Source organism: Miniopterus schreibersii, assembly GCF_964146895.1.
Source record: "Miniopterus schreibersii genome assembly, chromosome: 1".
Taxonomy (NCBI): domain Eukaryota; kingdom Metazoa; phylum Chordata; class Mammalia; order Chiroptera; family Miniopteridae; genus Miniopterus; species Miniopterus schreibersii.
Window position 1 is genome coordinate 160,158,053 of NC_138101.1, and position 26,828 is coordinate 160,184,880.

Sequence of the window (26,828 nt, forward strand, 5' to 3'; positions counted from 1 at the left end):
CTTTTAAGAAGCTGAATGAACTGCCTATTTCCAGGGGTCAGCGCTCTGAAAAGTACTGGTTTGGAAAGGATTTGGGAGGGAAGGTGGAGATAAAGCAGCTTCCTATTAAGCCATCTGTGCTGCTGCAGTGAACCTCTGAGTGGAGAAGTGCAGCTAGAGCCCAGAGGGGCTTTATCTGTCATTATGAAGTTAACATGATTAGCTTGAAATGTTAGCTGGTTCCCCATTCCTTGAGAAAAGCTTCCTTTTAACTGTTTTGCTGATTTGTTGTTTTTAAGAAAAGTGACCCCTTCCACTTCACCCTGGCAGTGCTGGGGTAACTGAGGCACCAAGGACAGCTGAGACTGGCTCCTCTGAGCAAGGAGCTGGCAGAATGGCCCCTCTCCTTCCTTAGCTGCATTCTGTTTTCCAAGGCAAAGCTGTGCCGGGCCTGCCCAAGCCTGAGTTCCTGAAGAGGGTCCGGCTTCATCCCTGTTACTCTACACAACTGGAAACAAAGTATTCCTGTTCGGTGGCCCCTGAGGTGTGTTCCCTGGTCCAGCAGAGGGAAAAGTGGCTGCTCACCTCCCTCCTGCAGGGGCAGAACGCTTTACTACCAGCATTCCCCTAACCAACCAACCAACCAACCAACCAATAAACCTGTACACAAAGCCAGGCCTTCATAGCAGGGGAATTACGGTAGGGTCCCAGGTAGGACTGGGATTTGAGTAAGCAGTATTAGAAAAGGGATCTGTGTATTGAGAAATCTCAGTTACGTTAGGAAGGGAGAACTTCAATGGATAGGACTTCCAGGCAATCTGCCGAACGGAACTGAAGGCGTTCACAAGAATGGTGCACGGCTGGCTTAAAGGGCAAACTCGGACTAACATAAAGTTGTTTCAAGAAGGACTGTATGAAGAGCTACCTCATCCATCCTGACATTTTTGGGAACATAGGCTAAATACAGCAGGATACATTAGAAAATGGTAAAGTGAGTAAATTTAAAACATGGCACATTCACAGAAGAAAATGGAAATATAAGCTACTTAAGATAAATCTTTTATGGAATAACTCGGTAAAAACAGCCAGCTGCGAGGCCCAGGACATCCCTCCGCCTGGTGCAGGGCAGCAGGATTGGAATGCAGTTCAGCTCAGCCTGGAAAAACCATCACCACTGAGTAAAAGCAGAAGACAGGCATTATCCATGTCTGCTCACAGCTCTGAACACAAAACTGTCACCCTCAGATCTTTACAGACAACAGGTTTCTTCCGACTAAGAGGGGGGCAAAACGCTCTGATGTACAGTACTGGGGAGAAAAATGGATACTGTTCACAATTAGAGTCCCTCCTGTGGGCAGAGCCCACAAGCCCAGACAGAGGTGGTCTGGCTGGCCACCTAGAATGAAAATGCCTCAGGAAAAGCCAAATGAGCTCGCTGCTAAACACCATTGTCAGCTAAAAGGAAAAGAAATCCCTTTTAAGGAAACTATTTAACTTCAATGGGCTGCTTTTCTGCCAGGGTTTTCAATTCCTCTGAACATAAGCCGAGACACAGACTGCTGCACGTATGTCTGGATGCTGCCCACTCCCCCACCCCCCAGCTCCAGCACCAGTTGTTAGCCCAAAATAAACCCCATTCCACAACCATATATGTCCACTGCCCGGAGCTGGGGAGGAGCAGCAGGAGGTAGGTCAGGTCCCTGGGCTCCAGCCACACTCCGTGGCTGCTGCGCACCATGCACATCACCCAGCTCAACCGGGAGTGCCTGCTGCACCTCTTCTCCTTCCTGGACAAGGACAGCAGGAAGAACCTCGCCAGGACCTGCCCCCAGCTCCGGGATGTGTTTGAGGACCCTGCACTCTGGCCCCTGTTGCACTTTCGCTCCCTCACAGAACTCAAGAAGGACAACTTCCTCCTGAGCCCAGCGCTCAGGAGCCTCTCCATCTGCTGGCACTCCAGCCGCGTGCAGGTGTGCAGCATTGAGGACTGGCTGAAGAGCGCCTTCCAGAGGAGCATCTGCAGCCGGCATGAGAGCCTGGTCAATGATTTCCTCCTCCAGGTGTGCGACAGGTAGGCCGCCTCCTGAGCAGGCCTGGCACTGGCATCCAGAGCTCTAGGAGGCTTCTGGGGGGCAGGGAAGAGCAGCTTACAAGACCAAGATGGCTCTGCCTCGGGGATCCTCAGACTAGGCCCAAGGCAGACCCTCCAGGCCCATCCACAGCACAGTCCCAGATGGATAAAATTGATGGGGGGGGGGGCGGGCGGGGCGGGGCGGGGCGGGGCACAAGCTCCTCTTAGCCTCACAAGTCCTAGAGCAAAGAGGAAGAAAAGGGCTTCAGCTGTCGCTGTCCTTTGGGCAGCTGTCCTCCCTGGCAGCCATTAAGTGCTAGGTGGGCCCAGCTGGGCGGGGATTTTCAAGGTCAGACCCCATGAAGAGATTCCTGGATTCAGCAATCAGCTCACCCCTCCACTCTCCCCATAGCAAGCAAACCCCAGGGCTTGTGAACTGCAGGTGAGGAAAGAAAGCCGGGGTGCTCTGAGTTAGCTCAACCCAGCCAGACTCGGTGTAGGGGTGGTGATACATAGTCATGGTTTCCTCATTAGAAACATACTGATCTTCACAGTTCTCCTAAGAGAGAGTGCTTTAGCTTACTTTTTCAAATAAGCAAACCAAAGCTCTTAGTAGTATGATTTGCCCACAATCTAGGACTGCCAGATTTTAGCAAATAAAAATTTGATTTTCAAATGGAATATTTTTGTTTTGTTATAAGTATGTCTAAATACACCCTGTATTTGATATGTCAACCCTACCTCAGACACAGAGGCTGAGCCACATGCCAGGCTCCCTCCATGGTCAGAGCCTCCTGCCTAGAGCAAGAACACAGACTTCCTCAGCCAGGCTCTTGCTGAGCCTTTACTAGTCCGTCCTACCTTTAGGGAAGACATTCCTTGGCTACTGACTAGGCTCAGCCAGCTTGCTGCCACCCAGGTATACTAGCTGCTGTTTGCTGGCAGCAGGACAGGAATAGGAGAAAATAGTGTAGTAGCCCTACCTTTCTTTTTTAAGGCAGTAGGAAGAAAACAATGTGGACTTGGGACTAGGCCCTAATGGGACCAGGCCGTTTTGATGGGTTTAGGAAGGCCCAGAAATCAGACTGGAGAAAGGTGATATATATGGGGCAGAAAGCTTGCCCTGAAGTTGGTTCTAAGAGAACTAGCTCTAATCCCCCAAACCAGCAAGGTGTAGAATGGGCCTCCCAGGCCACTGTCTGGGTGCAGCGAAGGCCACTGGTGTCACAAAAAGTGCAAACGGCTTGGAGGTCAGGGTTCTGTGCCAAGTCCCTGGTTCTGCTACTGTCCGATGATGTGACCCCAACCCAAATATTTAAACTTTCAACCTCATTTCTTTATCCGTAAAATGGGATAAATAGCCTATTTTACAGGCTAAGAGGATTAAATGACACAGCACTGGCATATAGTACAGATAGATACGTATCATCAAAGCTGGTTCTTCTGGCAATCAGCTTGGGGGAGGGCAGCCATAGCTGGCTGCGCAAGGAGGGAGTCAGCTCTTTCTCCGGTTTCCTCCTGTATCAGGATTATTCTAAAGGTTCTCAGAGGAAGGGATCACTCAACACCCGTGGGGTTTACACATCTAATCCTCATAACCCTTCTGAAAGTAACAATTTCTCCCACTCGACACATGAGGAGGTGGCCCAGCAAGGTTGACATTTGTCCTGGGTCAGACCAGCAAATAAATCACAGGCAAGTCACTTGAGCTCTCTGGGACAGTTTTTTCATTCACAAAACTGAGGGTACAGAGGTTGATGTGATGACTAAGGCAGGCATGTGAACTTGGGAAGATGGAATGAGTTCAGTGTGTGAAACCTGGCTACGCATTCTACTTTAGTTCCTTACCCTGCCCCAGGCACAAGGGAGCCGAGCTGGCCCAGCCAGGTACAGTCAAGGGACTGAGGGGAGGCTGGTGGGCAAAGGGACAGGGACCCTCCCCGCACCAACTCCTGGTTCCGACTCCAGCTCCCCCTGGTTACAGGGAGCCAAGGCCTGTGCCCACCATAGGTCATTCTTGACAGGAAGCACTTTCTGTTTACTCCCAGAAGAGGGTTACAGCTGCCTATAGAAGGCTCTTTACACCCCAAATCAAAATCCTTACAACCCCACTGACAGGCATTATCCCCTCCTTACTGCCTCACGGGAAAATTAGACTCAGTGAGTGACTTATCCAAGGTCACACTGCAAATCAGCCAAGTCTAACTGTGCTCAAGATCTTTTTCTCCATCAGGTGCTGGTAAGGCTGGGTTAGCAGGGCCTCCCAGCTTTCTGGACAAACTACTTCTGTCCCTGACTGTACTCACCCTGGGCCTGGTTCTAGCTACCTCCGGTTCCTGACCTTTTGTAGCCTGGGGTCACAGCGGGTATACAGTAACTGCCCTGGCCAACTGAGCTGAAACCAGGGCTTTAGAACCCAGAGCCCTCCACCCCTTCTCCTCCTCAAGGGTTGGAGCGGGCCTGTCCCTAAGCCACCCCACAGGAAACCCTTCCCCCCGCCTCTCCTCCGGCCAGGAGAGTCAGGGCCTCAGCTCAAAGGGGGACTGGCGTGGTCACCACGCACTGCTGCTCCCGCACACCCAAGGCAACGAGTGCGGAGCGATCCAAATAACTAGTTTCCCCCTCCGGGAACCGGCATGCCCTCTGTCCCAGCAGGACGGGGGCGTGGGTTCCCCACTGGGGCTCCTGGGGCTAAGAACCCACGCAGGTGGTTTGGTGAAGGGAAATGTGACACACGCCCTGGCTCCGATCCTGGCCGCGTCATCGCGGGCAGTTCCCCACGGTAACCGCGGAAGGCCCTGCCCCGCCTCCCCGGGCCGTGCGGAGGCTGACCGAGCCAGTGAGCTCCTGCACGGGCACGGCAGGGGGCGGGCTACCGCGTCCTCCTCGGCCCGGCCCGCGGTTACCGCGTTCTCTCCGCAGGTGCCCCAACCTGGCGTCCGTCACGCTGTCCGGCTGCGGCCACGTCACCGACGACTGCCTGGCGCGGTTGCTGCGCTGCTGCCCGCGCCTGCGCACCCTGCGCCTGGAGAACTGCGCGCGCGTCACCAACCGCACGCTGGTGGCCGTGGCGGCGCACGGGCGGGCGCTGCAGACGCTGCACGTGGACTTCTGCCGCAACGTGAGCGCTGCCGGCCTGCGCCGCCTGCGTGCAGCGTGCCCGCGCCTGGCTCTACGTGCCGAGCACAGCGCAACCATGATCCCCGACCAGCCGCCGCGCTCCCCGCCAGCGCCGGGCCCGGCCCTCCGCAAGCTGCTCCCGCGCTAGGCCAGCGGGCCGCGGAGGGACACCAGCCACGTTCCAGGCGAAAGGAGCAACTGCAGCTCCTCCACCCCGCAGACCGTCGCTCTATTTCCTGAGCCTGTTTACCCGTTTGCAAAAGGGGACATGAGAATCTACCTCACTATACAGGATAAGAGCGAGATTAAAGGACCTGATGCTTGGAAAACACTCGGGTGGTTCTAACCACCAGCACCTTTCCCGTCTCCTTGCCGCACCCGCGGGGGACGCCTACACCCTCGGGGCGTCCGAGGTCTAACCCCCGCGAGAGACAGTGGCCACCCAGGCTGGCTCGCTGCGCGTGGGGAGAGGGCGCGCCGGAGAGGTGGGGTCTCCGGGCCTGCGCGGGCAGGGTGCCCCGGAACGGGACTGAGCGGCCCCGGTGGTGGACCGCTCGCTCCAGCAGCCCCCTAGAGGCTCTCGGAGGCCCCGCCCACGGCGCAGACACAGGCTTCCCGGGAAAGTGGCCTCCGTGCTGCGCCAGCCGGCGAGAGGACGGGGGAACCTGGGGCACCGGCCGGAGAGCGGCCCAGCGTGCGACGGAGGCTCCCACGGACGGGACTGGGCTCCGGGTCCCAGGGCCCCACCGCTTCGGCTCCCACCGCGGCTTTGCGCCGCGCCCACGCCAGCCGGCTCTCGCTTCCGGGGGAAGATGCAGTCACAGGAGTTAACTGCACACCCGAGTCTGGAAATTAGCTTGTTGACGTGATTTTTACATAAATTGCACAGTTATCCTTATTTTCTACCGTTCTCGTATCATAAAAGAAAAAGCAAGCATTTCAAAAATCCATAGTAGAGAATTAAAAACAAAAACAAAAGCAGCAGCTCTGTGTAGGTAATTGATAATGAAACCGTTATAAACTGATGCAAAGTTAGATTTTTACCAGCTGGATTTGTTGAATGTGGACACACGACTGGTCTTCCATTTCAGGGCTTTAGTCAGTGATGTCCCACCTTTTGCCACCAAAGTAAAGGCCCTTGGCAACCCAGCAGCTTCCTGGTCCCAGGTACATGGGGAAGATTTTGGTTAAGTGGGCAAGTCAGGGAGCATTAATGAGTGGTGGGAAATGCTCACACTCGGGCTCTGCCCATCACCCGCTGAGACCAAGACCCTTTCTTTAATGTGTGTGTGTTTATTTCAGAGAGGGGAAGGGGGAGAGAAACATCAATGATGAGTCACTGATTGGCTGCCTCCTGCATGCCCCCAACTGGAGATCGAACCGAAACTCAGGCATGTGCTCTGACCAGGGATGGAACCATGACCTCTTTGCTGGTTCATAGGTCCATGCTCAACCACTGAGCCACGCCTTCTGGGCCCAAGACCCTTTCTTTGTACACCTGAGGCCAGGTGTTTTTTCTTTGTGAAAGTGGAGCTTGATCCCTACTCATGGGTTCCTTAATTTGTCGTCCAAATATTGGGGGAATAGCAAGGAAAAAGAGACAAGTTCTGTTCTCATGGTGCTTACATTCCAATGGATGAAAAAACATTAAGTACAGTAAGTTCTCACTTATCCTCACTGACAGGTTCTTGGAATTAGGGTGAATGTGCCTATAATGAAACCAATTTTACCATAGGCTAGTTGATATAAACAAGTTAATTTCCTAGCACATCATCGTTATAACTGAGCAACACTGAAACGTTATTCGAGGACCTGCTGTAATCAGTATATAAGTACCAGAGGGTAAAGCACAGTTTCCAGACTAAGCACTGGCCCAACCAGGGGTCTAGGGGCAGCAACTGAGGCCTTCAGCACTCCCTGAAGGGGTTGGAGCAGGGTGGGGTTCTGCTTAATTGCCCACAGTTCAGCCTGGAGAAATTTCAGCACCTCCCGGCCTTCACCTGGTAAGGGGGAAGCATCTTCAAAGGGGTTGACCAATGTAAGCTTCATTGAGAAGGTGCCATCTGAGACATGAAGTGAGGGAGGGAGCTAACCAGCACCTGAGAGTAAAATATTCCAGGAAGAGGGAGCAGCGCTTCACCAGATTAGGAGCTCAGCTGGTATATTAGGGGGGTAGGGGAGGTCGGTGTGGCTAGAGCAGAGAGTGAGAAAGAAAAGCAAGGAGAGGAGATCAGAGAAATAAGGGATGGGGGAGGCCATGGAGGCCTCACAGGTGATTGTGAGGATTAAATGAGAGCTGAACATCTCCCACCCAGCCCACCCCAAGCAGAAGCCAAGGCAGAGATCTCCAGGTAAAGGCCCAGATGTGCTGAATGCCCACCACTAGCCTGTGAGACTAGCTAACTGGGTGATTTTACAGTTTACCCACCATGCTCTGGGCTCAGGAAAGAGGCCTTGTAGGAACTTCATTTTCTCCCACTACTGCAAACAATGTTGAAAGCAAGCTCAGGCTTCCAGGGGATTAAATGTTTAAAACAGAGCCACTTGAACCCCAGTGCTTTGCTTTTGTCTTCTCTGATAAGCCCCAATTCCCAGCAGCCCTGTTTGCCTGAGCTGGTGGTTTCGTCTGGGGAACAACAGGGTTGTGGTTTCTGGCTCTTTGACCTGGGCAAGTCAGCCTGCTCCAAACCTCAGTTTTCTTACCTGTATATTGGGATAGCTAGAGAATCTTGCTGCCAGGGTTTTTGTAGAGTATGAGGCTTGTGTTTGTAGAGCAGAGGTTGCTGAAAGTTCAGCTGGAATGGGGTAACTTGCATTCCCCTGAGGCCCCTTTTCCCATGGATGCTCTTTTATAAACGAGGCTAAGTCCCTGGCTAACCCTTCAATGCCTAATAACCCCACACACGAAGACTGTCGTGACGACAGAACTAAAGCTGTGCCTCACACTGTTTCTAGGGCTCTAGTTTTGCCCCACCCCCTCCAGGAAGCTTTGATTCCCTGAGCCAAAGACCATCTGAGGGGCTCCTAGAAGGTGGGTACTGACGGAGACCCCTGGCCATCACTCTCAACAGTCACTGCTCACCATCAGCAGGTACTGAGCAAAGCACCTGACAGAACAGTGCCCTGCTGAGTCTAAAATCAACTTTCTGGGTCTTCTCTCAGACTTGCACAGAACAAGGGGACATGCTTAATTAACCCACCCACCTAGCAAACATTTACGGGGTGCTGGCCATGGGCTGGGCCAAACCCTACCCCAAAGGACTCACTCTAATCAGAAGACACACAGCTTCAGTTGAGGGGAGCTTTTGAGTGCTCTCCCAGCTCCACTGTCCATAACTTCTGACAAGATATTACCTCTCTGAGCCTCAGTTTATCTGTAAAATAGGACCCTGTCTGTGACACTGTGATGAGATTATGTCTAAATGTGCAGTTCCTGGAAGACGGGTAGGGAAAGGCGAGGCTAGAAAAGCCAAGTGCCTAGCAGAACCCATAAGGCCCAGGCACTGGGAAAAAGTGAACTGGATCTACACAGGCACAATCCAGGAGCACCTGATGAGGACAGAGCCTTTGAGCCCAGCCTGGAAGACTGAGTCCAGCTCCCACGGTTGGAGTACGTTCCTTTAGCAAACACAGCTCAGCACAGGAAGAGTCAGGAAACCCAAGGCATGTTCAGAGGAGGGCGAGCTGGGGAGCTGGGGGCCTGACCGTTCTCTAGAGGCACCTGGAAATGGCTTGAATGATTTATGCCTTCACAGCCTCTGTCAGATCAGATCACAGACTTTCCCCAGCTCCTGAATGTTAACACTCACTCTGCTGTGGCCAAGGCAGCCAATGGCCACATAAAGGTAACCCTAGGGGTGGGTGCAGAATCTCAGCACTGGTCAAGACAGGTCCCCTGGCTGGAGGCTGACCCCAGTTACCACATAGTGCTGGTTGGTTTGCACAGGAATCTCAGTGCCAGCATAGACTGGGACCACACGCTTTTAGGTGAGGGGCCCCAGACTGTGCCCTGGGGGGCAGAGTCTGCTTGGGGAGGTGGTGCTGAGGCCTGTTTTTCAGGGACATTCTGGCCAGTTTCTGCACAGGCTGAATGTTTGGAGGGGACTGACTGGCCCCCATCAGCTCCAACATTGGCATGTTGACAAGAAGCTTGGACTCCAGCTCTAACCTGTGAGTACCTGGGATCCAGTGCTTCCCTTCTGCTGACCCTGGGCTCCTGGTCTATAAAGGAAGAGATAAGCAGAATCCTTAGCTCTAGGGCTCCTCCAGCTCTAGGATTCCATGCCCAAGACCTGCTTTTTGCTAAAAACCAAGTTGACCAGATTACTCTTGACTGGCAGTGCTAGGCAATGGCCACAAAGCTGGGAGGCCCAGAAGAAAGCCAGTACCTTGAAGGGCCTCTGGGAAAATCTTCAATTTTAAAGGCTGGAGGTCAAAGTTCTCTTGAGACTAGTTAAGGGTCATAAAAAAACCACAAGTATTTGTTAACTGAATGAGTCCAGCAAACAGAAATACTGCTCAAGCCTCCTTAGGGCTGCAAGTGACCTAAAGAAAATAAATACCTATACTAGGCTCATTTCAGCTCCTCAGATCAGGGACTCATGTCTCCCCCTCTCTCCCATAGCTTCCAAATTCAAGAGAATGAAGAAAAGTGACAGGTTTCCAGCAAAGAAACGGCATTTGTTATAAAACTAAGGAGTCTTTGCAGATTTTCCTCTTAGGGTCAGGCCTCCAGAGAAGTTGTCCATTAGGCCTGACAGACAGTGAGGCAGGACAGTAAGAAGCTAGGAAAATTCCTGGCAAGTGGAATGGGGAAACCAAGACAAGAAAATTAAACAAGGCCAAACAACTTGAACAACTTACAGCCAGCTAGTGAATCGCAAAACCTTATCTCCCCTAACCAAGGACACTTGAGAGCAAATGATTTATACCTCTCCTCCCTAACCAGAGAATAAATAGCTTAAATCACCCTAGTTGGGGAGATAGAGAACAGAGACCCAATTAATGCCACTTGTGCCAGTCAAACCCAAGGACGGTTGAAGTCAGGGAAACAAATAACAAAAACCTGGCTAAAGCCAGACATACCCAAGATAAAATAGTAAAGCAGACAAAAGGATAACCCACACTCCCCTATATCCTCATTTTGATGGATCAGCATATTAAAAACACACCTGGAAAGCTAATGAATATTCTACTGAAACCCTCCCCTAAAATTCTCACCCACGGGCAGAAGAAAGATAAAAACCCTCAACAACAAAGACCCGGTGAGGGCTCCCTCTAGCATATGCCCATGCCCCTCTGGGGCGTGAAGTTTTTTTACTTCCTCCTAAATTCTAAGGGTCTCCAAGAGACCCCTGCAACCAAGGGAGCAGTGGGCAATGGCAGCTTGTCCCGGGCTAAACCCCTACCTTTCCCCAAAGCCCCCTCTTTCTCTGACTTTCCAGTGAGCTAACAGCAGCCCTGCTTTGGCTCTCTCCTGTTGCTTCTTCTACTCTAAGTCCTTCCTTTGTTTCACTGTCCCCAGCTTTATTTTTTAATTATTTTTTATCCTCACCGGAGGGTATTTTCCCCATTGGTTTTCAGAGAGAGTAGAAGGGTGCAGGGAGAGAGAGTGAGAGAGAGATGTGAGAGAGACACATGGATTGGCTGCTTCCCCTGGGGCCAGGGATGGAGCCTGCAACCGAGGTACATATGGAATCAAACCTGAGACCCTTCAGTCCATGGGCTGACACTCTAACCACTGAGCAAAACCGTCTAGGGCACAGTGTCCCCAGCTTTAATAAACATACTCTCAAAATTACCTGGACTTGTGTTGTGAAATCTTTCTTGCACAAAGTCAAGAACTTATATATACTACAGGCCAGCCTGAGGCAGACCCTCTCCAGGCCCAGTCCCTGTCAGGCAACAATAGGACCCAGAACTATGAGTGTCAGCCTGCTGGGGGTGCCTCTGCTCCTCAGTCCAGAGCAAACTGTGGCAGCAGAGGTCAGAGCTTTAAAAGGTCAAAGTATTACTTTGATTTAAAATAGTCTTTGCCCGGCTGGGCGTGGCTCAGTGGCTGAGCATCAACCTAGGTTCCAGGAGATCGAGGTTCGACTCCCTGTCAGGGCACATGCCCGAGTTGTGGGCTTGATCCCCAGTAGAGGGCATGCGAGAGGCAGCTGGTCAATGACTCTCTCATCATTGATGTTTCTATCTATCTTTCTCTCTCCCTCTCCTTTCCTCTCTCTGAAATCAATAAAAACATATTTAAAAAAAATAAAAATAAAAGAGTCTTTGAGACAGATGAGCACACCTTCAGCCCAGCATACCCCAGCAAAAAGACCCACTTGTCACCAGGACCTGCCCAGAAAGTTGTAAAATACCTGTCTCTCAGCATAGTCCAGGATCTGAGCAGCACAGAAGCCTCCCTTCTCTAAGAGAACCTTCCTGGTCCAGGGACCTGGGCCATGCCTTCTGACTCCAGAGCCCTTTACCACTGCTACTGACTGAGCTCTCAGATCAGGTAGTAAAGCCTTGTCTTTGCCCAGAAACCCCAGTTCTCTGGAAGCTGTGATTTCCCTCTGAGACCCAGTTCCAGTTGAAGCCTCTTTCTGATAAGATGCCATCATTCTAAATATTATTAGATGGTCTCACTGGGAAAGATCCATGCACCACATTATCTCAGCCAACAAAACCATATTCTTCTTCCAATTTCTCTTAAAAACACACACTTTCTATCTTCCTTATGGAAAAAACTGCCTGTAAGGCTGTCTGTGAGGCATCTCACTGTGCAGGCTGTTGGTCTTCAAGTACACTGGGGCAGCTTTTGGTTTGGACTTGCTGTGGATGAGACAGGCTACCCAAAGGCCTTGTCTTCCTCCTATTCCCACTCCTGGCAGCCAGTCTTCACAGATGCTCTTAGGATGGCCTTTCCCCTAACATCACACACTCATCCCGACATTCCTGGCAGATGAGCACAATACCCAAGGCACTCCAGGGCTGGGTTCAAGCACCGAGAGTGCAACCCCTTCCCCAGCCCCCTGCACAACTCCCCACCACCCATCATTCGAGAATATTAGAGCCACTCATTAGTTCTCACATTAGTTCACATGTTCACTCACTCAGTCACTCATCCATGCCTGCTAAGTGCTTATGAGCAGCAGCTGTCCCTTCTGTACACCTGGCTGCCCTCCCTGCAAACATGGCGCATTTCTGTAAACTGCCCTGCTCTTTCATTCCATCACTGTTCTTCACAGGCAGGGTCAGAACCGTACTACTTTGGTTAACTTCCTCCTTGCCTCGTAGAGCCACACCACACACTAGGCATCTGGGGGCTTCTTTCTAGCATGTTACACTTTAAACCAGCTGTGTAGGAGGAGGAAAAGTGGTGCTGAGAGAATGGGCTGAGTGGCTAAAGCAAGGCCTCTGGAGTGAGGGAACAGAGAGACCTAGGATTGCAAAACAAATGAAAACGAGCTTCCCCAGGGACTGCTATACCCACGTGGCCCTCTGCTATGTTATTTCCAAGCAAAGGCCACTCTCAGTGGGAAGAAATGTTTCTGATGGGTCAAAAAGCCATCAAGAGTGGAAGACTAGCCTGAAAACTTGCTCTTTCTCTCAGTCAGAAGCTCCATGGAGGTAACAAAAGCAGCTCACATTGTTTCCTGACTCGCTTTATTTCTCTGCATAAGGAACCCTGCACAGGCAATTCAAATTAAAACAAAATAAATATATGAATATTCATGTAAAACTGTCCTTTCTAATGAACAATTATACACAATGTACAATTTCATGTTCACTGGGTGGGTTTACAAAAAGGTACCATTCCCAACAAAAAATGCACCAAAATGGTTCCATGCAAACTTATCAAAAGTGACCAAAAATATGGAGGGGAAAACCTGACTGAGAGCACTTTGTCTTTTTTTTTTTTTTGTACAATCACAGAAAAATAAAAACATCTAATTTCTTTGTTACATTTAGAGTAACTAAATGTGGCCACTGTTTATAATGTTGGTTTATGTTCCTAAAACATCTATGTAGTTACCATAAAAGTATATCAACATTAAATTGGAAGTGAGCATTACTGAGGAAAAGGGGGGGTGGCGGCACAGCACCCCCAGCAGTCAGTAGTCGGTGTCGGAGCCCTCAGTGTTGTCCACGTTTCGTGAGAGCATGTAGTTGTCCATGTCGATCGAGCGGCAGTTGTTGATGGCGTAGCGCAGGCGCTCAGCCATGACCAGCTGGCTGGAGTAGGGGGGCAGCCTCAGCTGGAAGAAGCAGGTCTGTGAGGTAGGCAGACTGTCATAAGGCTGTGGAGAGAGAGACCCAGAGCCATGAGGGCAGCATCAGGGTGTCATGGGGGGAGAAGGGCTGCCCATTACCACCGTCCCCCAGTCAGGAAAGCACTTCTCCCTGCCTTTAAGATGGGCTCCACAGACATGACTGAGTCGCCAACTTGAGGGGAAGCAGAGACTGGGCCACGGTAGAAAGAGCGTGGGCTCTGGTGTCCATAGCCATCAAGGCTTTTGGTGAAGATGCTTCCCTTCCTCCCCTCACTCTTCTAATGCCTTCATGTGTAAAGTGAGAACAAGCCCTGACTGGCAGGATTTGTAAGAGAACATGCTTCACAGTGTGCCTACCACAGAGTAAGAGTGCAACAGAGTTCATTCCCTTTCACCAAGAAGGTACAAATGTGAAGCTGCTTCAGGATCCCCCAACAGAGCTGGTGAAATGGAAGGAACAATCGCCAGGAAGCCACCATGCTCCTGCTCCCCTCACCGTCCTTGCAGTGTGCATGCTGAACGCTTCACCCCCGTGGCCACCAGCACACAGCTCAAGTGAGGAAGGAGAAGTTAACTAAACGCAAGTCCATCCATTTCACTGATAGTGACGCAGTCATTTAAAATGGTAATTATGATGACTAGCAGCAAAACAGAAAAGTGCTGGGGGTAGACTGTTAAGCTAAAAAGGCAGAATACAAAATTTTAAATATATTATGCAAAAATGTGTATGCTAGAAGTAAAGACTGGGAGGAATTACACAAAGGTGAAAGGTGAGAATGGCTACTAATAGACAGGATTATACATGCTCCCTGTCCGTCCCTGCAAACACAACCATTTTCCAAACTGTTTGTAATCATTCTAACAACATTACATTGATTTTATAGATTTTTTTTAGTTTTTTAAAAAGAACCTGCCTACTCTCTCTTGCCCAGCCCCCACTTAAAACCAGCCTCTGTCTCCTCCTCCTCCTCGGAGACCTACACTCTATACCAGGCGAGTGCATTTCAAAGAGGTGGGAGATGGAGGGCCCAGAAACCTAACTGTGCCGGAGCCAGTGAGGTCATAGAAAGCCTGAATGCAGAAAAGCCCAAACCAGCAAAGACACTGAAGGGGAATGTTAGCAGGTGGTTTGGACTTGGAAACCAGAGGGATGGTGTAAGAGTCAGTCACAAAGGAGAGACCCGAAGTGGTCAGTTTTCTGAGGCTGACACCCTGCCCGGCCCAGGCAGGGGATTAGTGGTGGATTAACTCCAGGGATGGCAGGGGTAGCCCTGGAGAGATATAAGGCAAGGGTTTTTTTCAGAGCTGAATAGAAATAAACTAGTTCCTCCTCCCCACCTCTCTGTGAAGCAACAAAACAGATTTACAACTTATAGTTTCTGGCAAGTCATGTAGAAAATTTATGGAAAGGCTCTTTTCATAGTTCTTCCTGTGCGTGGCCTCACTAACAAGCCTAGCCCAGGAGTGGAGCCTGGGCTGGCAGCCTCAGGAGGCAGTGGGGGAGGGATGGCTTTGGCCATTGCAACTTCCAGGAGTAGTTACTGGAAAAACACCAGAAAGGCAGATACTGAAACCTGCTGAAACTGGCAGGAAGGGCCCTTGTGTGAAGAGGCCATACTTTCCTTACTGTTTCCAGAATAAATACCATGGGCCCTGTTTGGAGGACTGCCCAGCTTGGGGGAGGGGAGGGGAGAGGGAGCAGGGATGGAGGAAACACAGACACTTCTAACTTAATGCTGGGTTTGAGGGGTATACCAGGTGTCCAGGAGGTGGATAGAAGATCTAAGTCTGCCCTTAGGAATAATCAGGGGACACAGGAAAGCATCCAGGAGGGCTTCCTGGAGAACATGACATTGTTGTTAGGCTTAAAGGATAAATAAGTGCTTGCTAAGCATAGATGGAAAAGTGTGTAAAGGGAACTTGCTAAAGCTAGGGAACAGCGTACACAAAGGCACGGAAGTTTAAAAACAGCATGGTCTGTCAGGGAGAAAGGCAAGTGGTCCATTGTAGCCAGAACATAATAAGTGTCAAGAGGTTATATCACAAAATGGGGCAGAGGCCACACTGAAGGTGTTTAAGGCTGCAGAGATGGTCAGCATTTGTCCTGGAGTCAATACAGGGGGCCCCTGAATGGTCTGAAAAGAGGAGTGACATGGTCAGATGGGTGCTTGAGAAAGATGACTCTGGCAGCAGTGTGCATTTAAAACTCTAAGCCCTTTTATTCCTAAGCCATCTGTCAAAACGGCAGCTGGGCTGGGGCTCTGCAGCTGGGGCCTTTCATCAGGCCACAGAGAAGCTGCACTGCCTGCTCCACGAGGCACACCACACACACAGTTGCAGAGCACGTTATTGTTGCTCCCCGCGTCTTCAAGTTCCTTCTAGAGCACGTGCACCAGCTAACGGTTAGTATCTTCATGAAAACAAACAAGACCATGTTCCAGTGATAAGTTACACAATGAAAAAGTGTAGGAAATAAGAGACAGAGGCAACTAATGACCCCTCTGCCAAGCTTAGCTTTCACTCAGGAAGATACTGGGATTTATGGAAGGTCATTGGTTGTAGTGTACCTTCTACATCCATTTAGGGCTTTCTTTTACTGAACTTATGTGATGTTTCTGGTTGATTTTCTTTTTAATCTGGAAATTCCAAGCATTTACCCTGAACTGGCAGGCCTACTTGAGGGTCACAGTTTGGTTTTCCCAACATACAATAAGGACAGACATTACCAAGGAAGAAGAAATAGCTTACTTACCCTATCAACCTTCATGATTTGAAATCTCTGAGAAATGTCAGCAGTGTTGGCTGGTAGTCGAGATCTTCCAGACACAAACCTCATGAACAGCACCCGCTCCTCATTGGAGAATTCCTCCAGCGTATGCCAGAACCACTGCACCAGCTGATGCTGCTCATCCACCTCCCGGTACCGCACCACTTTCTTCAGGACTTCCACAGAGATCTCAGGCATCCCACACACCATCTGTTCCAGCTGCTTCGCTGTGAGGAGGGACAGCAGTGGCACAGGGACGATCCAGGACATCCCTTCTCGGACTGCAGCCACCTGCCCCAAGGAGAGGGTGTTCATTCAACATGTGTATATAGACTGGGCACCTATCATGAACGCAACGGGGCTGGGCACCTCCTGCCTGCTCAGCCGCTCCCCAGACCCTACTTATGCTTCAGAACTCCAGCCATGAGTGCCCATGCATGAGGCCCACCCTCCTTTCCTCTGACCCTTTGTTAGGGCTTCTCCCTGCTTATGGGACTCAGACACTCCTTCTGGTCCTAGTTTAAGTCCAATTTAGGAGCCCAACTCCCCTCTTCCATGAAGTCCCAGTCTGCTGCGTCCTCCCTAATGCCAACCCCACTCACTCACATTGCCACATACGTGGCCACAAGCTGTGAAAATATGCTCTGTGGAATAGTTTGAATCCTCAGCAGGGTAAGAAGCTCTTGGAGGACGTGTGTAGCTTCCACTGTTTTTGTAACTTATTTTTCTTTTGAAAACAGTCATTTTTTGATAAAAATTATTTGTGTTCATTGTTAAAAAATAAGTTAGAAAAGTACAAAAAAGAAAGTAAAACTGAAAAGTCCTTTCTAGGGGGGCACTAGAAAGGAAAGAGAATTTAATTAGGAGACTCGGGTTCCAAATCCCAGTTCCACAACTCCTTTTACTATAATTTTCTCACCTGAAAAGTGAGGCACATAACTGCTGCTCAAATAATTATGATGAAAATTTTAACTGAGGAACTACATGAAAGTCTGTGTGACCAGGAGTTTATATTGCCTCTGTTCTCTGAGCATAGTGCTGAGAGCAGGCCAGTGAGGGAATGCTGAGGGGGAGCTGACCACACAGTCTGTTTAGAACTCCTCCCAAGTTGCAAGTAGTGCATCCCCTATTCACAGACTCATCACTCTTCAAGGTTTGTTTCATAAGCACACCTTCACTCTTGGCCAACTCAAAACTATCTACCATAAAAAAACAAAACAAAACAAAACAAAACTTGAGAGCCTCCACAGGGGCCATACCTTGAGGAAGGCCCTGGGGTTATGGCTAGTACAGGGTTGATATGTCTGGGACTAAGAAACAGGATTGGTAGTGAGGGCAGTCTCTACTGGTATTAAAATACCTCAGCCAAAGTCTGCCCAAAACAGGATGTCATGCCTGGTAGAATACAAACCAATAGCTGTCTGAAAAACTGAGGCTACAGTAGAGGCTGGCTGCTTGAGCAGGGGACAACTAGGGACAGCTATGGGAAGAACACTGGGTTCTAAGAGATGAGAGGAAGTGAAAGAAAAAGAAAGCCTCCTTACAGAGAAAGAAGCAAAGCCAGAGCAGAGTACCAATGACGAAGAGAGGAGGGTCAAGGCAACCCTCAGAGGAAGGGTAGCAGAAGAGCCTGGACCCCCAAGTTAAACCTGGTTTGGGATCCTGACTCTGCCTTGGGCATATCACTGCATGTCTCTGGACTCAGTGTTCTCATCTGTGAAACGGTATTAGCAATCCTTATCGCACAGAGTAACTATGGAAAAAACTGCACATGAAGGTGCCCAGACCATGCCTGATATACAGGAGGTGACCAATACATTTTTAGTCAGTTTTTCACCTCTGAGGATTAAAAACAGTTGAGAACTGAAGACAAATTCTAAGCCCTGGCTATGTAAACAGGATTGCTAACAGAACCCACACTCATTAAACTAAGAGATATAGCTTTTTGACTGGACTTGGCCCAAAGTCAGAGTCAAAGAACGAACCAGGAGTGAAGGGTATAGAATATATATATTTTATTTATTTATTTATAAAATATGTCTTTATTGATTTCAGAGAGAGGAAGGGAGAGGGAGAGAGAGAGATGGAAACATCAATGATGAGAGAGTCATTTATTGGCTGCCTCCCGCACACCCCCTACTGGGGATCAAGCCTGCAACCCGGGCATGTGCCCTGACAGGGAATCGAACCTCGATCTCCTGGATCATAGGTTGATGCTCAACAGCTGAGCCACGCCTATGTATTTAAAATTATTACACAGCCTCAGAGCCTGAGTCCAGCTCTCAATAAGACTCCAATATATTTTGAAAATGAAGTATTACTGAAGTAGCTATTAAGAATTGCATAACCAAAAAAATCTTCTTTTGACACAATATTCATTTCATGACCATACTCCCATCATTTATTAAATGCTTACTCTATGTCAACATAGAACAAGAATATATAGGATACAGATAGATGGACAAAAAGAAGGAATACATTCTTTATTTAATATCTTACAAGCTAATTGAAGAAACAACACCCAAACTCTGCAGCCTAATTCTTAGACCACAACACAGAAGAATGTGATATCTTGAGGAATTTCTAAGTAACAAAAGAGATCTCTACAGGTTATGGATCTGTAGGAAAGCTGGTCTGTTTTGGAGACACATTCTCAGCTGGGGCTTGAAGGACTGTAGCAGGAGAGGGGAAGAGGCACTCATGTGGGATTGCAAGATCCATATTCAGGGGTTCCTTCATACTGACCCTGGCTGACCAAGCTGGAGTGGGGACACTGGGTTGGAAAGCAGTAAAGATGAGAAAGAGTAAGAATGTAGAGTATGAAGGCCTAGGTCAGACAGCTTGGCCTCAATCCAATCAGTGACCAATTCAGAGCTGACCTAAGAAAGGCCTTGAGTAAGGAGATAGACCCAGAGACATGGCCTGGAAAGTCTCTGAATAGGGGCTGACATATAGATACAAATGAATCAACACAGTCAACTTAAACGCCAAAATTTGGTAGTAACTATTCAGCTCTTGTTGGGAGACAAAGGCAAATATTCACATGCACCTCCTGAAATGTTTTATCTCACCTGTCGGTCCATCTCATGAAGTCGATATTCAATGGCCCTCTCCACATACTCCTTCCTATTGGAAAACGTGAGTGGGATACTATTTCCACCAGGGATAATGGGAACCATTTTGCCATCGGCACTCTGGCCAACAAAAGAATCAAGAGGAATCATCTAAGAACAGAAGGAAAAAGAATTTTACTACATGGTAGAAATGACAACAGAAAGTATGTTACACACAAATACAGCAAAGACAGTAACATCATCAATATTTTTAAGGATGAAAACAAGGCAATTGAGATAGCTGGTCAGGCTACTTGATTGGCAGGGAATGCTGACTCATCTGGCTGTAACTAAGAATGAGGCTGAATCTTTCTCCCCTAAACCAGGTTGGACGAACTCTGGTTGTCCCAGGACTTCCTCTCCACCTTGGTTTTCTTGGTCCTCTCCTCTAACATGCACAAGATTGTTAAAGGAGAAGGAGCAGACACTAGGTGCTGGAGCCAACTCTGTTAGCAGCTATTTAAATCACTGGGGTTGAGTCCTGGCCGACAGGGCTCAGTGGTTGGAGCATTAGCCCAAGCACGGGAGGGTCACGGGTTCTATTCCTGGTCAAGGCATGTACCTGGGTTGCAGGTTTGATTCCCTACTCTGGTTAGGGGCACATGTGGGAGGCAACCAATCAATGTGTCTCTCTCACATCAATGTCTCTCTATCTCTCCCCCACCTCCCTCTTTTCCACTCTCTCTAAAAATCAATGGAAAAAATATCCTTGGGCGAAGATTAACAAAAAATAAATAAATAAATTGTTGGGATTTATACGTTAAGGGCAGCAATGGGACATGGTGTGGGTCAGCTAGACAGCACACAGAAGACAATACCGGAGTTTTACAAAAAAAATTCTGCTCAACACCAGCAGAAGCATGGACTGGCCAGCAGTTACCTCATGGAAACTTTCCTCAGTAATCCCACTGTCTTCAATGTGAAGAATGCTGTTGAGGGTCTGCACGTAGAGCAGATCTACCTCCTCTAGGTCTTCCAGGGTGAGTGGGACACAGCACAGCTGCTTCCACACTAGAGGGGCCAAGTGGAGGTCCAGAGGCTTCTTTGTACGAATGGCAACCCCCATTAAAATTCCCAAGAACTTAAATTGCATTAAGTGTTCATCAAGGCAGGCAGAAGGATTAAAAAGGAACCTGCAGAATTAAAGAAAATATTTCAAACAAAATTGTCCTCAGTTTTATTAGAAATAAGCTATCCTGCCTGGCCGGTGTGGCTCAGTGGTTAAATGTCAACCCATGGACCTGAAGGTCACAGTTTGATTTCTGGTCAGGGCACATGCCTGGGTTGTGGGCTCAATACCCAGTAGGGGACGTGCAGGAGGCAGTCAATTAATGATTCTCTCTCATCATTGATGTTTCTATCTCCCTCTCCCTCTCCCTGTAAAATAAAAACATATTTAAAAATATATGTATTAAAAAAAGTTATCCAACAGCTACAGCAGTAGTCTAGACCTGCGCTGCCCAACATGTGGCCATTTAAATTAATTAAATAAAATTTAAAATTCAGTTCTTCACATTTCCACATTTTGAGTGCTCAACAGTTATATGTGACCTGTAGCTACTACTCTAGATAACACAGTGACCATATTTTGAATCATTTTTAGAAGAACCATAAAAGGGCAAGTGAATGGTCTTATGCTTAAGCTATCTGCTCCAGGATGCCCTATTCCCTAAAATCATTTCATTTATCATGTACAAGTACATGAAACAAAGTACAAAATTCAAAATTTGGCAAATACAGGGATAATATACAGGGGTAATATACAATTACAAATACTAAGTGCTGTGACTTGACAGTGTATCAAAGTGTTTAAATAAAATCTGATGCAGCAAATTCCTTGAAGAGAGGCCATGCTGACCTTCAGAAACACAAAAAGAGGTCAGGTTTCATTATCAAGTCTGAGTTTCCTCTACCTCTCTATATTATCAGAGTTGGTCCTATACTAAATACCAAGTCATAATAAAAATGTCTGTTTTCTTATCTGTGAAAAGAGAATAACAGTAGTTTCTACTCCTTAGGGTTATAATGAGGATTCAGTGGGATAATACACGTACGGCACTTAGAACAGTGCTTGGCGCACAGTAAACATTCCATAAATGTGAGTTATTATTATTATTTTTATTTCTCACATTCCATAAACACTTGCTGTCTTACCTGTCCCTATTATAACCCACTTCTGCAGAAGCATTGGGAGAGGGTATAAGAAGGTCAACAATACCAGTTTCGAGTTCCTGCAGAAGAAAGAAAAACTTTTTTGAGACATGAAAATGAAATGCATCAAGAGAATGATCTAATTGTATTAAACATCATACTGAAAGAGAATATTTGAGGACTTTATAATGCTATGTGACAACCAGACATCTCTTTATGATTATTTTTGCAGTTTTAATTTAAAATAAAATTAGGAACTCCCCCATGTAGAAAATACCCTGCAGTATGTGAAGTCAATCCAGTATGAAAAAGTCAATCCAGGGCAGGAGTTGGAGTATCTGTGAGTAGGGTATAATGATATTCAAATAGACTCAATAACTGAGAGCCAAGTGTTATTTTAGTCACAGGATTTATCAGAAAAATCCTAATACCAGGCAAAGCTGAAAAGGTCAGAGCTGATCTGGAAGCAAAGCTGCCACTGTAGATCTTAAATAAGAACTGGTCCAAACGCTTAAGACTTGTTGTTCTAATTCACCTGGAGCCTTGTAGTTCTAAAAACACCAGAATAAATCAGAGCACATGAGTGGTCCTGGATTTGTCTGTTACATAAATATAAATATGTGTCATTGTTGTTTTCCCTGCCAGTATTATAGCACAACAGATGGTGAGTCACTGGTAGATGGCTAAGCACTGACATTTATTTAGTAAGGTATCTTCATAAAGCATTTCACAAATCCTTACTACAACTCACCTATACACCATTAACAGCATGACTTTATATAAGGTTCACAAATGCATCCTTGCTACATTTATGGAAACATGTCTGACAGAGTAAACAGTGGAAACAGTAAAATGGCCAACACCTCAGTGGGCAACTCAGCAGGGGACACTGAATGAATATACCTGGCACATCTCTGTGATTGTGTCATCAAACACCCCTCCAGCGTCATCAGCCCCTTCTCCAACCAGCTTAACCTTCCACGCTCTGGAAGGCAGACGAAGGTCTGATGCATTCAGTTTAACTACTTGTCTCGCTATTTGGACAAAGATGGGCTTACACTTCCGTCCTCTTTAAAAGAAAGGGAAAACAGAATAAAATACAACTTTCACCAACTTCCCAAACCACCACAAAGGTCACCTGAAGATATCTTCCCATCAGTGAATGAACAGGCTAGCTTGACAACAGCTAAACAGTGTGCTAGGCCCAATACAGCCACACTGGGTCCTAATGTAAGCACTGTTACTATCCTCTTTGACAAATGAGGAAGCTAAGGCTTACAGAGATTAGTTAGTAAAGTTCACCTAAAAAAAAAAGTTAGCTAGTTGGCAAAACATACACACATATGCTAACCTGGTTGATATCCTCTTTACTGTAATTTGAGGTCCATAGTTTTTGCCTTGAACCATGGTTTTTCCTATGGAGCGCACCATTGGGAGGGTGTAGACTCTGGGGGCTAACAAAGGCCGAAGCTGTCCCTGCACAATGCCCCAGGTTCCAGCATTATAATGAGATGTACTGTTCTGTAACAGAAAGCAAGCTTATCAGAAATGGTCTACTCTAAGGCTTACAAGAAATAACACTTTTCACTTTTAGAATATAATTTGTTTTTGAAATTCACATTAAAAGCATAAACTTGGGTATGAGTATTAGTCACTTAAAAATTTTTTCTGATAAAATGATTATTATTTTTAAAAACTTGGAAAATATAGAAAAAGACACACACATGTACATACAAATGAAATCATCTGTGATCCTACCATATGGAGATTCTACCATTAACACTTTGATTCCCTTCCAGCTTCCTTCCATGTTATGTAGACATACATTTTTTGCATTGTTGAGATCATACTGTTTATATGATTTTCCACTGCTTTTCTCACCTAACTGTATATCATTAAACATTTCTCCCACTAATTACAGTTTGCTAACACTTTGTTTAGTGCACACAGTTTTCCATACCTACCTGATTATCTACTTCTAACAATGATTTGTCAAATCTCTCATCTACTCCATGACTGGCTCCCCAAAAGATTTTTGATGAACAGTTTTATAAACTGATATACATTTTGGTAGGCATGCTTACACATTAAACAAACAAACACAGCCAGCTTGATTCCTTCTGTATTTCTAGACTCTTCCATAAATACAGTTAAATCAGCCTAATTTACTTTATCTTCCCCACCTCCCCTTCCACAGGACCCAGAATGCACATCTGCAAGAAGAGCAAGAAGTCCAAGAAGTCTCCTAAATGCTATGTACACATTTATGTAACAGCCTTAACTGGTACTAACAGCTTTGTGTGCTTAAGTTTTAAAATCATAAAATGGTCTTTATAGAAAATATATGCTTAGTCATTCATTCTTCCTTGAGGTTTAGACAAACCAAAACAGAGACAGAAAACTACTTTGTGTCTAGCAGTATGATTACCAATATCCGGACGGTCATAAATCAACAATAAATGGAAACAGAATTGTTGCCTTTTCTACATCTCTCAGGTGCTAAGAGTAGAAAGTATTAGCCATGAAAGAATTTTTCAAAGGCTGAGAGAAAGGCCCGGACCGGGTAAGCACATCATGGACACTATTTCCCAAGCTGGAATGTTACCTGGTTGTTGGGGCTGAGGTTCAGTAACCTCCAGGATGAGTACATGAGGTCCGAGAAGTGGTAAAGCAGCCGGAGCCTGGCCCTCGCGGTGTGAATGCTCACCTCCCTCAGTGCCCCGTACTGGGGGGGCACTGCATCGGGCAGGCCCAGCTGCAGAGGTACTGACACACCTGCCCAGAAAGCAGAGGGACATGTATAAAGGAAAATGCATTACCTGCATTTTCAGTATTTTGAAAAATTTCAAACACACAGAAAAGTGTACAATGAACATCCATCCCTACCACTTAAATTCTATAATTACTATTTTGCTATATGTGCTATATCACATATTTATCAATTTCTCTATCCATCAATTCACCTTAATTTATGATGAACTTGTGTTGGTTTTTAAAACATCTTTTTTATTTATCATTATGGACATTTTTTTCCTCCTTTAGTTTAGTTTCCTGTTTAACTATGGAACTGAAACAGTTCCTTCACACACCCATAAAACCAGAAAAACCCAAATTCTTCCTTTCATATTCAATAACTGTCATCTTCATAATAACACAAGTTGTGGGCCAAGACCAGGCAGGCAGTTCTGGAATATGAAAATGGGCAACCTCCCCCATTTACTAGGGATCTGAAGGAAAGTGACCATGACAGAATGAAAGATATAGGTGCATGATTCATGAAAGCCTTTTACTGCAAGAGTAAGAGCTCTGTAGAAGCAAAGACTACCAGGACTGTATCCATGGTTACCCTCTAATAAAAATGCACAAAGGAGCAGAAACAAGATACTCAACTTATTTGTGTTTCCTGTAAATAAAGATTTGTATAGCTCAATTCCTAGAGGTATTTTACTACTATTAATAAAAGCTAACAATTATTGAGTACTTTTATATGCTTGGCACTATTCTAAGAGCCAGGAACTGATTCATTTACTCCTATAGCTCTTTATAATAGGTGCTATTATTACCCTCATTTTATAGGCAAGGAAACCGAGTTTCAAGGTCACTCAGCTCATAAATGGAAGAGCCAGGATTCAAGCCAGGCAATGTGGTTCCAGAGACTGAACCTTAAACCACCACACTGTGTATCCTCTGTCCTGAAGTGGGAAGGAAATCCTTCTGGAAGCTGTAGGAGGCCCTAAGTGCCTGAAATTGTCAGTGCAAGGGCAGTACTGCTCATTCTGGATCCTATTAACCAGAAACTGCCTCCTGCATGTTTGTAATCTTCTTGGTAGTCTTGCCTTGCTCTCTTAGGGTGTATCTAAGAGAAAAAATTTCCATGGGGAGTCTTTCCTAAGGACCTATGGCTAAGCAAAGAAGTTAGCAAAAAAGGAAGAGAATGCTGAGCTCCCAGGCACAAGGTCACTTCAGGGAAATTCTAGTGCCTTAGACAACAGAGGATGGTAGAAACAAAGGGCTTGAGGATCTGGGAAAGGAACAGCTCAGATATGAAAAAATGCATAAGAATGATAAATGTCACACTTAAGATTAATAGTTACATTTGTGGGGAATGGAAGATAGATCTAATCAGGAGAGTACACAGTTGCACATTAAGTACACAAATATGCATTTTTTTTTTTTTATATATTTTTGTAGATCTACAAGGATTTCATAATAAATTAAAAGCAAAGAAATACAAAAAGGTCGAAACAGCCCATCAGTCTTCCTACATGAAGTAAAATGGCAACAACTTTTTTGCTGTGCCAATGCAGAGATAACCTCATGTTTCAAATGGTTAACTGGGGTGAAGAATTTGACAAATGGTCTCAGGCCTTTTAATCTTTATTCCTAACAGCAGGCCTCAGCTACAATCCATCACTTCTTTTATATACAAAAACACTTAGTTTCTGCTCAAAAATTATAAATTTTTGCTTGCCTAAGTGATATGTTTTCTTCTTTTGGGGGTGCAGAGAGGGACTGCATCATAATGGAGTTGCAGGAGAACTTGCTGTGAAAGTATTTACAGCTAGCACAAAAAGTGCTTTGGTTGTGTGGGGGAAGGTTTGACGGTTTCAGAACAATGTCTGGATGCAGTTTGAAACTGGCAAGCAGACAGTGCAGCTGGGTACTGCTGAAAGAGAAGCTGCAGGAGCATGGATATTTCATCCCTCACCTGGTGCTCTTGGCGGGACAGGCGGAGCTGTCCATGCAGCACTGTGGCAGCGACCAGCTGAGATCTGCCGAACGTTTTTCCCTTGCAAAACTGTTACCAGGGTTGGTTCTCGAACGTGGTTGGTGTGGCCTAGGCCAAGCTAGGGATAAATTACAAATATACAGAAATTTGATTACAAAGAGGAAGAGAGGAAGCCAAGATGATGAAATCTGTCTTAGATGGTAGCAGATATAAATAGGTTAACATCTGTACAAAGCCACAGCATCAAAATAATAAAATGAATTCTGATTTTCTCTATCAGAATGGTCCTCAGAGCTCAGACTGTCTCCTAAAAACTAAGCTACAACAAGGCCATTCCAAATCTAGCAGATGAATCTTAATGACTGAACACATCCTTGGATTCCACTTCTGGAGAGGAACTGAATTCTTAGAGAGTTAAAAAATAACAATGATCTATAGAGCTTTTTACTTAAAACCCATTGATTTCTTGATTTTTAACATGGTTAGCTGGTACAAAAATAAACAAGCAACTACAGAAGCAGATTCTTTTCTCCAGATTTCTGCTCTTAGGGTCTGACTGGGACAACCAGTGTTTCAGCAGCTAAGCACCACAACCTCATTAGACAGGATCATGTCAAGGCCCTGTCAGGGACCT

General features: G+C 46.8%; 3 protein-coding genes across 3 annotated transcripts in view; 1 reads left to right on the top strand and 2 right to left on the bottom strand.

The window, feature by feature from the left end:
• LOC308566620 (uncharacterized protein) overlaps window positions 1-5,077 on the bottom strand; it is a 35,200-nt gene extending 30,123 nt beyond the window's left edge. The window contains exon 1 of the mRNA XM_081157097.1: window positions 4,983-5,077. The gene's annotated coding sequence lies outside the window, so the exon portion shown is untranslated. The remainder of the gene's footprint in view (window positions 1-4,982) is intronic.
• Window positions 1,690-6,126, top strand: FBXL22 (F-box and leucine rich repeat protein 22). Its single transcript, XM_081157108.1, has 2 exons — window positions 1,690-2,050; window positions 4,973-6,126. Exons 1-2 carry the CDS (start codon window positions 1,716-1,718, stop codon window positions 5,316-5,318), a joined length of 681 nt encoding a protein of 226 aa, XP_081013234.1. The 5' UTR covers window positions 1,690-1,715; the 3' UTR covers window positions 5,319-6,126.
• A 6,683-nt stretch (window positions 6,127-12,809) lies between these two features.
• The window catches only part of HERC1 (HECT and RLD domain containing E3 ubiquitin protein ligase family member 1), a 166,598-nt gene continuing 152,579 nt past the window's right edge, over window positions 12,810-26,828 (bottom strand). Inside the window, exons 70-78 of the mRNA XM_081157121.1 lie at window positions 26,174-26,312; window positions 24,071-24,240; window positions 22,817-22,986; window positions 22,369-22,534; window positions 21,469-21,545; window positions 20,195-20,447; window positions 19,273-19,425; window positions 16,187-16,492; window positions 12,810-13,461 (exon numbers count right to left, since the gene is read on the bottom strand). Coding sequence (XP_081013247.1) covers window positions 13,276-13,461; window positions 16,187-16,492; window positions 19,273-19,425; window positions 20,195-20,447; window positions 21,469-21,545; window positions 22,369-22,534; window positions 22,817-22,986; window positions 24,071-24,240; window positions 26,174-26,312 — 1,620 coding nt within the window. The 3' untranslated portion in view covers window positions 12,810-13,275. The remainder of the gene's footprint in view (window positions 13,462-16,186; window positions 16,493-19,272; window positions 19,426-20,194; window positions 20,448-21,468; window positions 21,546-22,368; window positions 22,535-22,816; window positions 22,987-24,070; window positions 24,241-26,173; window positions 26,313-26,828) is intronic.